The sequence below is a fragment of the Salvia hispanica genome, chromosome 1 (assembly GCF_023119035.1).
Source record: "Salvia hispanica cultivar TCC Black 2014 chromosome 1, UniMelb_Shisp_WGS_1.0, whole genome shotgun sequence".
Lineage (NCBI taxonomy): Eukaryota > Viridiplantae > Streptophyta > Magnoliopsida > Lamiales > Lamiaceae > Salvia > Salvia hispanica.
Window position 1 is genome coordinate 37,996,636 of NC_062965.1, and position 10,227 is coordinate 38,006,862.

At 39.4% G+C, this 10,227-nt stretch overlaps 2 protein-coding genes across 2 annotated transcripts; one reads left to right on the top strand and one right to left on the bottom strand.

The window, feature by feature from the left end:
- The first annotated feature begins 2,475 nt into the window (after nucleotides 1-2,475).
- LOC125208635 (N-acylphosphatidylethanolamine synthase) lies at nucleotides 2,476-5,584 on the top strand. The gene is made up of 5 exons (XM_048108290.1): nucleotides 2,476-2,722; nucleotides 2,925-3,052; nucleotides 3,620-3,705; nucleotides 4,575-4,712; nucleotides 5,189-5,584. Exons 1-5 carry the CDS (start codon nucleotides 2,526-2,528, stop codon nucleotides 5,465-5,467), a joined length of 828 nt encoding a protein of 275 aa, XP_047964247.1. The 5' UTR covers nucleotides 2,476-2,525; the 3' UTR covers nucleotides 5,468-5,584.
- A 2,845-nt stretch (nucleotides 5,585-8,429) lies between these two features.
- Nucleotides 8,430-9,870, bottom strand: LOC125195984. The gene is made up of 2 exons (XM_048094305.1): nucleotides 9,052-9,870; nucleotides 8,430-8,969 (listed from the first exon to the last, which is right to left on the bottom strand). Exons 1-2 carry the CDS (start codon nucleotides 9,868-9,870, stop codon nucleotides 8,430-8,432), a joined length of 1,359 nt encoding a protein of 452 aa, XP_047950262.1.
- Nucleotides 9,871-10,227: the final 357 nt, after the last annotated feature.

Below are 10,227 nucleotides of genomic sequence, written 5' to 3' on the forward strand. Positions count from 1 at the left end.
AATACGTGTGGATTGTTTATTCTAAATTTTGAATTTATTTATAGTAAGTGTATAAGTCATAGGGGTTGGGGTGTGACACCATCAACCAAATCGACTTCCAAAACGTTGAACTTCGACGGAATAAAAGTGCAAAAACTGAATGTAAACTGATTGTATCTTCGCCCTCCGTGAGGACGGTGTTACCACTAACTTTCTCCGAAGATGAACCCCTAACTACCCCAGAATTCCCCTTTTTCCCAAGTGTGTGTGAGTGTGTGAGCTGAGAGCAAAAATCATCTCTCTTGTGTGTTGCATGCTCCTCTTTATATAGGCATAGAAGTGGGTCCAGCAGGGTGTGAATAGTCTTCGTTACCCTCGGCTTTGGACTTCCTTCGCCTAGCCATTTTTCTCTTCAACTCTGCTCACTTTCCTTCGCTTTCCTTCGCTAGTCCATTGCCTCCAGCTCTTCCTGGATCTAGCGATTCCTTCACACACCTGGCTTAAAAACTGCGTTAGACACAGTAAAATAAAGTGTTTTTCACCACATAACCGATGCATGAAATTAGCCTTATCATATCCTCAGGATTTTTTGGCGGTTGTGGCACTGCGGCTGCGGCTCCGACAGATTTTCCCTGATGCATCGCCGAAAATAGGCCAAAAATCCTTTTGGCTTCCTCCTTGCTGCCAAACTTTCCTCCAACTCCTTCAAGAACGCGGCTTCATTAGGGTCTTCTGCGGCGGTGGGTTCTAGAACTGAGGACGCCTGCCACTCGGATTGTATATCGTGCATCGGAAAAGTTACTTGCACAAGAACCGGTGGCTGTGCCGTCAGATCCGTCGGCCTTTTAGACGAATCGCCGGAAGGCGGCCTTGTGGTGGGGTTTTCCATCCTTAAAGTGGTAGCTTGTACCTTCTCCATGGCCTTTTCTGCACAGATTTCACGAAGACTAGGGTAAAACGTGGGTTAGGGTTTGAGAGAAATTGGGTATTGCGAGAGAGTATTTGGGAGAGATGAGATAGAGAATGTCGGTTGGAATTTCGATTTGAAATGAAAAAGAAAACTATATTTTTTTTAATTTTTTTATATAAGGCATGCGAACGGTTATAGGGTGATGTAAGCAACTGTACGCCTCCTCAAGAGGCGGATTTTGAAATTTGAAAAGCAACCAATTTCCCTCCAAAAGTTTTGCTTCAAGATTTTGTCTCCCCTATGCAATTCTCAATACCACACAAAAATAAAGTTGAAACACCAAAGTACCAGGTCGAGGATTATGAATGACAAAACAATTTTCCTAAGGAGCTTGGTGTTTCGAAAATATTTTTGGAAGATTAATTTTTTTCTTTGTTTTGATTTTTTTTTTTTTTAGAATAAGCGATTAAACTATTTACACCTGCAGATGAGTATTCTCAAGATCCCCTAGGTCAGTGCACGGATAAAATTTTGTTCCTATTTTACCTGACCCAAGAATTCTTTGAGAATAATCATTTACCTACAAAGACCTCCAATTAGCCACCGCCAACTTCTCCGACTCCAACAAGCCCTCTGCAAACGACCTCGACAATGAGATCGACATCCTCTCCTCCCTCTACAGCCCCTCCCTCGTTAACCTCCTCGACTTCTCCACCAACTCCCACGACAGCCGCCTCCTAGTCGAATTCATGAGTAATGGTACTTTGTACAACTTCCTCCACACCAATCCTCGCCCCCCAACCTGGCCCCGCCACCTCCGATTAGCTCTCCAGACCGCCAGAGCTAGATATGGTGAATTCGCCGCCGTTGGTGGTGGATTGGGCGATTCCGCTGATAAGAAAGCAGAAATTCATGAGCGAGTACGATCCTAGGGTTCCGGCGCCCAGGGATGCGAGAGTGAGGAATATGGTGTCGGCGAAGTGTGTGAGGTCGTGCAGAGAGAGGAGGCTGTCGATGAAGGAGGTGGCGAGGTGTTTGGGTGAGCCGCTGAATTCGTAGAATGGATTATCGAATCCTTGCATCATGGGGAAGGATGTGGAAATCGTTGAAACGCTATTGACGAATCAACAACTAGAGTCGGAGATTCGAAGCAATTTGATGGAATTAATGGTTTAGGCCTACAACTACAAATCTCAAATTTTAGAATTGATGAGGGAGAGTGATGAATTGGGTATTGCCGGCGAGGGGGTGAGGAAGAGAGATGTGAGAGAGATTTTATTTTTAAATTTTAATTTTGTTTTATTTTATTTTAATTAATTACTAATCTGGTCAAAATTTTGTTAATTCACAGATGACCGTCAGAAAATTGACGGAATCGTCAAAAAAAGGACCAAACCGGCAGCGTTTTCGTATGTTTAGGACCAAACCTACAATGTTTTCGTATGTTATGGACCCGTTTTTCATAAAGTGAATATTTTTGGACCAAATTCGTATTTTGAGCATATATTTAGAACCAAAATTGACCTTTACACTTTAAAATATGGAATTTTGGAAATCTGGACCGATGGATTAAACCCATAACTCTTTATCTGTGGTTTTAGTTTGAGGTCGCATCGGAAATCGGAATCAACAGGGTATGGAGTGGGCGGCGAGAAGAGATCACCTCCGTGGAGTTCCTCGCAAAATGATTTTCATGGCGGTGGGAGCATTCGCCAAGGCTGTGGCCAATCTGCTAAACACCACCACCGTTTACAACGCCGAAACCCTCCTCCGCCTTGTCCGGCACCGCCCCTCTGGCGTCCCCCTTATCACTGTCAGCAATCACATGTCCACGTCAGTCATCCTCTCATGTAATTCATCGTCTTGATTTTGTACTGATTTCGGATTTTGTGGAAGTTAATCGGAGAATGGTGATTAATTATAGGGGATTTCCATGAGATTGGAAAAGATTTTTATTTGTTTGTTTTTATTCATTGGGTAATGGTGAATTTTGCAATTGCATTTTATTGTTTTAGCTGAATAATTTGTGGTTCAGGTTGGATGACCCAGTATTGTGGGGATTCAAGGGTTTTCCTATAACGGATGTTGAGTTAGGGAGATGGGTACTTGCAGCTGAAGATATATGCTTCAAAAACCCACTCTATTCATATTGTTTTCGACTTGGTATGTTTTATTCCATTACTTAGTTCATATATGTTCTGCATAACTTCTTTAGTGTTGTATTCAATGGATATATGATTATATGTGATCTTGAAACACAACAGAGTAACCGTTTAAATCATCTAATGCGTTTATGTTAACTTTAGCCTTTTGCAAAACTTCATCACTGGGATTAGAGTTACATTGTGGTCACTTGCTTGATCTTTGAGTAATGCTGCTAATAGTTACTACCTCTGTCCCTGAAAATTTGATACAGTTTACTATTTCGGTCCGTCTCTGAAAATTTGATACACTTCACTTTTACCATTTTTGGTAGTGGACCCCATATTCCACTAACTCATTCCTACTCACATTTTATTATAAAACTAATACTTTAAAAGTAGGACCCACATCACACCAACTTTTTCAACTCACTTTCCATTACATTTCTTAAAACCCGTGTCGGGTAAAAGTGTAGCAAATTTTGGGGGACGGAGGTAGTATTTAATACTGCTTGTTTGTTTATCTAGTTATAAACTACTTTTCTAAAATAACAGTTACTTGAAGTTACAATGAGTGTGGAATTAACAGGGAAATGTATTCCTATAAGAAGAGGTGGTGGAATCTATCAGGAGCACATGAATGAGGCACTTGATCGCTTGGCTGATGGAGCTTGGGTATTTTCCTTTGTCTTACTTATTTTTAAATTTTGGAAGAATGTGGTGCGCTCGTGTGTTTCTTCTTAGCCTGTGTGTATATTGGTAGGAATTACCACTCCTATCAATTTTATTAGTACTACATTTTTTGAACGTTTTGTGATTTTACTCTTCACCTCTGTAATACACAGATTTGAAACTTTGATGTGGCCATTTGCTATTCGGGAAAGGCATTCATTTCTGTCTCACATTACCTATTGGCTAGTGTGTTTAAAACCATTTATGTTTGTTAACTTTGCGTCTTTTCCGAACTACCAAATTTTAAGTGACCGTCCTTAAGAGTTTTTTCTTCAGTCAAACACCCATTCGATGGTGTAAATAGCAATGCTAGATTATATCAATTATCTGTTGTGGTTTCACATGTTTTGAGGATCTTACACTAGAAGATAGCACATGTTTTGTCTGATTCTGCAACCAGATAACTATTTTAAGCCACTATCAATTAAAGACTCATTTGATATACTAATAAATATTGATGCTCAATTATATAGTTTCTATTTGCAATCCCATATCTGCTCAGAAAAAAATTCTATGTACTAAATGTTTCATGACCTTGGAACACAATAACTATGACAATATGTAGATAACTACCAGGATAAACTACTATCAAAGCTTGTGATTTAGAGTAGACGTTTCTCATGCATTTTTTATGTTGTTTGGTGAATATAGATTTTAAGAAAACTGTCCTATGTAAACCCAAACAACTAATTATGATTGTGTTGTCAATACCATGATCCTATGCTATGATTAGAAAATTATATGTTTCCCACATATAGAAAAAATGCAGTTGCTCTGAAGAATCTGTTTTTACTTTTATGCCAAATGAACAGTTGCATACATTTCCAGAAGGAAAAGTGTATCAAGAAGATGCACCTATACGAAGGTTGAAGTGGGGAACCGCCAGTCTCATTGTTCGTGCCCCCGTCACTCCGATAGTTTTGCCAATAGTTCATCAGGGTTTTGAACAGGTATTCCTTCTGTCATCAATTTAATATGATGTACTACCATAGAAGGTTAGCCAATTTTGATCTTGCTTTTTCTCGTGCTTGGTGATCTAGGCAGATTGAGTAATGATTTTTAATATATGTAGAAGTCATGAGCATTGAGCAAGTTACCAACCTATACTATGTACAACTTTCCTGGACTGTTTGCGAAGATCACTTTGAGCTTATTTGGGTTTTGACACTTATTGGGTCTTCTTCTCTCTATGAAGAAGTTTATTGAGCAAATTAAGGGCTTGGGTTAGGCCAATTACTGTGATTTCAAGTAAATTCTCATAGTTGTCTATTAAAAATAATTTTGGGAAGAGTTTGGCAATACTTTAAAAGTTGATCACACTGTTACAGTTATATCTGTTGTTTATGGTAGTAGCTGTTCCAGAAATCTGCAACCACGATTCACTACTTCCTTTATGAAGTTAACTAACGAATGTAGCGTTCTGCAGGTTATGCCTGAGAATTATATGTTTGGCAGAAGGCCACCTTTCCCTTTGTGCAACAAGGATGTTCGGATACATGTAGGCGAGCCAATTGTGTTTGATGTCCCGAAACTGAAGCAAGAGGCGGTAGAAACGTCGAGGGATTTATCATTCTCTCACTCTGGATGGCCCAAGACCATGTGTGGATTGGATGAGGCTGCACAGAGATCACTTTATACCAATATATCGGACCAAATTCGACAGGTCTTGGAGAGCTTGCGCACATCATCTCTCAAACTCAACTGAATCACTCTTCACCAAAGAATCTTCATTTTCTAAACTTTTTTGTATTGTTGTTAGATATCGTTCTCCTTATTACACATGAACATCCAAATCCATTTTTGCTATACTTGACTTTCTTCACGTCTTTTTATTCTCATAGATTCTCAATTAGGACGGGCCCAACCCCATAAATAATGGGGTTCTTTTTTTGGGTCATTATTTTTTGTTATAAAAATAGTCTTTTTTGCTTATCTCAATAGCCCATTAATTTTTTCTCTATCTACTGTTGCGTGAAAACAAGACAATGATAGCATTTCCATTTTTTGGCACCGACATTAAGGGAGGAGTGTTAGCGAGAAGAAAGTTGGTGATTTGAGTATAGTAGATAAATGTTGATAGAGAAAAAAAATAGAGATTTAAAAAAATATATTAGATATGTTGATTTTTATTATAAAATAAAATGACATAATTATTGTAGAATAATTATGAATTAAAAAAGAATACATATTAGATAAATTGATTTTTATTATAAAAAAAATGATATAATTATTGTAGAATAATTATGTGCGTGAATTGATATAGTGGTAACACAATTACCGTTCGAGGCTGAAGATCTTAGATCAAATGCATCGTACAATTCTATTCATTTGCTAATCAAACTTTTATTACAAAATAGTTACACTATAAAAGTTGAGATTCTATTATTAAGTCATTCAGAAAGCTATCATGTGTTAATGAATCTTTTATTGGCATGCAGAAGTTGAGACACTAAAATAAGTGGTCTATTTTAACTCTTCCATTTGAAATATTTATCATGGACACGAGATTTAAGAAATTAATATTTAAAAGTTTAGAGAGAAGTAAAGTAGGTGGAGAATAAAGTAAGAAGAATTATTATTTTTTGCTAAATAAGGAAATGTCTCATTTATAGTTAGACATTTCAAAAAAGAATATGACTCGTTTATCTTGGAAAGACAAGGATATTACTCCCTCCGTCCAGCAATAGAAGTCTCGTTTTTCCGTTTTTGTCCGTCCGGCAATAGGAGTCCCGGTTCTACTTACTATATTTGGACAATTTAATTACCCTCCCAATTCTCAATAATTTACTACATTGCCATTAAAAAACACCACCTCCCCCAAAATTAACTTATCTCTCTCACTCTATCTATCCCTAAAATCACCAATACTCACTCTCTCACTCACCAAAATTCTCACTCTCTCGCTCACTAACATCAACACAACTCTCCCTCTCTCTCTCGCTCACCAAAATTCGCTCTGTTGAAACCCTAATTCGACGCCGCCTCCTCTTCCTCCTCCCAATCGCCGCCTCCTCCTCTTCCCCACTCTAGCCTAAATAGATTATGTACCCTCTGAAACCCTATCCCCCATCTATGGGCTAGATTCGGCCGATTCGATGTCCACCGTAGTTCCTGAAACGCCGATGGTGGAAGTCCCTCCGTGGACCGATTCTCAGCCCTCTATGTTCCTTGAAACCCCAGATCTGGAAGCTATACTCGATTCGGAGCTTATCGTCCCTGATACGCCGGAGACCATGCTCGATTCGGAGCTTATCGTCCCTGATACGCCGGGTTATGAGAGTCCCGACTCCACTGTGGTACCTGAAACTCCGCGGGTGAAGAGGCGGCGGCGTCCTGTTGAGGAAGAGGAGTGGTTCAAGGAGTTCCTCCTGATTCTCTTGCCCGGCATGAAAGATCTCCTCTAATATTGTGAGTTTTGTAAGAATCACCCCCTATCTAGGGTTCGGAGATTCTGACTTGGTCTGTATTTAGGGTTACAGTATTTTTTTGTGTTGATTTAGCCACCCCCTTTTGGGTTAGGAGGCTTAATCTTGCCCTATATGTTGGAATTAGTAATGTTTGACTGATGGTCGCTCTGGAATTTGTTGTTGGTTGCTGGAATTTGTGCATTCTACTGCTATATGCTGAAATTTCTGATGTTTGGCTGATTAATCCAATTGTGGTGCTTATTTGTATGCTGAATGGCTCTGAGGGATGTTTATGATGGTTTATTGTTGCTATACTTGCTGCAATTTGTTATTGGGTGGTGCTGTGGTGAATTGTGGTGCTTATATTGTGTGAAAAGCCACCCCTTGATTAGGTTTGGAGGCTTTTATTGGTTCCCTATGCTGAAAATTTTCTGAGGGATGTTTATGATGGTTTATTGTTGCTATACTTGCTGCAATTTGTTGTTGGGTGGTGCTGTGGTGATTTGTGGTGCTTATATTGTGTGAAAAGCCACCCCTTGATTAGGTTTGGAGGCTTTTATTGGTTCCCTATGCTGAAAATTTTCTGAGGGATGTTTATGATGGTTTATTGTTGCTATACTTGCTGCAATTTGTTGTTGGGTGGTGTTGTGGTGAATTGTGGTGCTTATATTGTGTGAAAAGCCACCCCTTGATTAGGTTAGGAGGCTTTTATTGGTTCCCTATGCTGAAAATTTTCTGAGGGATGTTTATGATGGTTTATTGTTGCTATACTTGCTGCAATTTGTTGTTGGGTGGTGCTGTGGTGAATTGTGGTGCTTATATTGTGTGAAAAGCCACCCCTTGATTAGGTTTGGAGGCTTTTATTGGTTCCCTATGCTGAAAATTTTCTGAGGGATGTTTATGATGGTTTATTGTTGCTATACTTGCTGCAATTTGTTGTTGGGTGGTGCTGTGGTGAATTGTGGTGCTTATATTGTGTGAAAAGCCACCCCTTGATTAGGTTTGGAGGCTTGTGTCCATTCCCTATGATGAAATTTTTCTGAGGGTCTTATAGCATCATCCTGCATATTTGCATCACATTAGATTTGCACTATTTCTATACACCAAAAAAACAAAAACATCAGACCCTAACCCAAAAAATAATAGGGGCTGACCAACACACCAAAAAAATCAGACTACCCTATTCCATAAACACTATGGCCTGACCAACACACCAAAAAGATCAGTCCACCCTATTTCATAACCATCACTTTGGCTTACTTAGAAGCCAAATGCATTTGACAGAGGGCCAATATCATACATTGACCCATCATTGTTCTCTGGCATTTGTAAGTAATGCAACACCTCTCTCACAAGATCCTCCTCCACTTCCAGCACTTTAGGCAATCCAACAGTTCTTTGTAGCCTATCCTTGTTGATGTGAGGAACTTTGTAGCCATTTCCACCCCTGCACTGTAGGATTTCAGTGAGGCAAGCCTGCAAGCTTAGGAAAACTTTATTGAGAGTTTGTGGTGAAAGCTCTGCAAAAGAGCTACACACATTCCCCACAAGTTCATCCACAGTGCTGCATGGTTTCTCATACTGCAGTGACTGAATTGCTCTAAAAAATCCCAAGTCTAAGATGTTAGTGTCAGGGGAATTAGGTGGTTGACAAATCAGTTGGATTTTAAATCCATCTGAGTTGGCAACAACCTGAAATTCTGGATCCATAGCTGTTATGTGTGGGGTTGCATTATCTTGCTGAATGTAGATGTCTTTGCTTGCCCAAATTGGCCACTTGGCCTTAATTGCAGGTATAATCTGGCATGAATAACAATAACATAGCTAAATGATGATCTTTGTTGAGTTTTTAAGATCTGATAGAATGGAAAAAGTTGCATACCTTGTTGATAAGGCAGTCTCTCATCACTTCCTTTGTGACTGAATGTAATGGCTTGGTTTCCATGGTCCCTCTGGGCCTGTTCTTTGACTTCCTCTGTGCTGGCAGTACTTCAGTGAAGGGAAATATTCCCACCTTACCATCATAAGTTGCCTGCCCATCCATACCAAAATGTGGTCTACTGACAGCACACATAAACATAACTTTGGTGATGAATCTCTTGGATTTGCATGATCTATATGGCTCATCCTCATCCGGCAAAAGGTAGTACCTGTCTGATGCCTTGGTCATATAGAACCATTTTTCATCTATATGCACTACATTGTGCATGCTCTGATATTGAACTCTACCTTGAGTAATTTGTGGCTGAAGTTGACTAAGACTCCATCTAACTCTTGCTAGCTTATTCATATTGGTGAGGGCAGGTTTGATTGCATTCGTATGTGGCCTTAATTTACCTTGCTTCACCCATACACCTACTGTGCTCTTGCTAACATTCAATTTGACAGCCATTGTTCTCAATGAAGCTCTCTCAAGAATAGATAAGTTTCTAACCTTTTCTTCATCAAGTTGTAATATGTCAGCATGTGTGTATCCTTTAATCTTTCCTTCCATGCTTGCAGGTTCTCCCCTTTGCATCTGCTCCTTGGCTGCCTTCCATAGCCTGTACACGGTCTTCCTACTGACCTCAAATGTCTCTGCTGCCTCCATTACAGCCCCTCTTGCAAGTACTCCATCATGGCTGTGCTTGAGTAGAAACTGCACCACATTGTTCTTGATGTTGCTGTTCAAGTGTTTGGTTTGCCTCTGCCCATTATCCATCCCTATGATGAAATTTCTCTGAGGGATTTAAATTTACATAAACTAAGGGAGTTTTTTTTGGAGTTTCTCAGATTTTGGGGTTGGTAAGAGTGTCTTAAATGAGTGTAGGTGGTGTATTTATAGCTGATGTTTGGAGTTGTACTTTTTGGAATTCAAATTTCCCTCAAACTTTTTGTAGAGAGAAATTTGAACATTTCAGTTCCCTCCTCGTATTTTTAGCACTTTTGGAAGTGTATTTTGAACAGATTTGAAATGAATGTGATGAATTAGCATTTGAAAGCATTTTGTTAATGTTTGTGTAATTTTTAAATTCAGTTTTTCTTTCTTTCTTTCTGTCCGTGAAACTCAAGACATAAA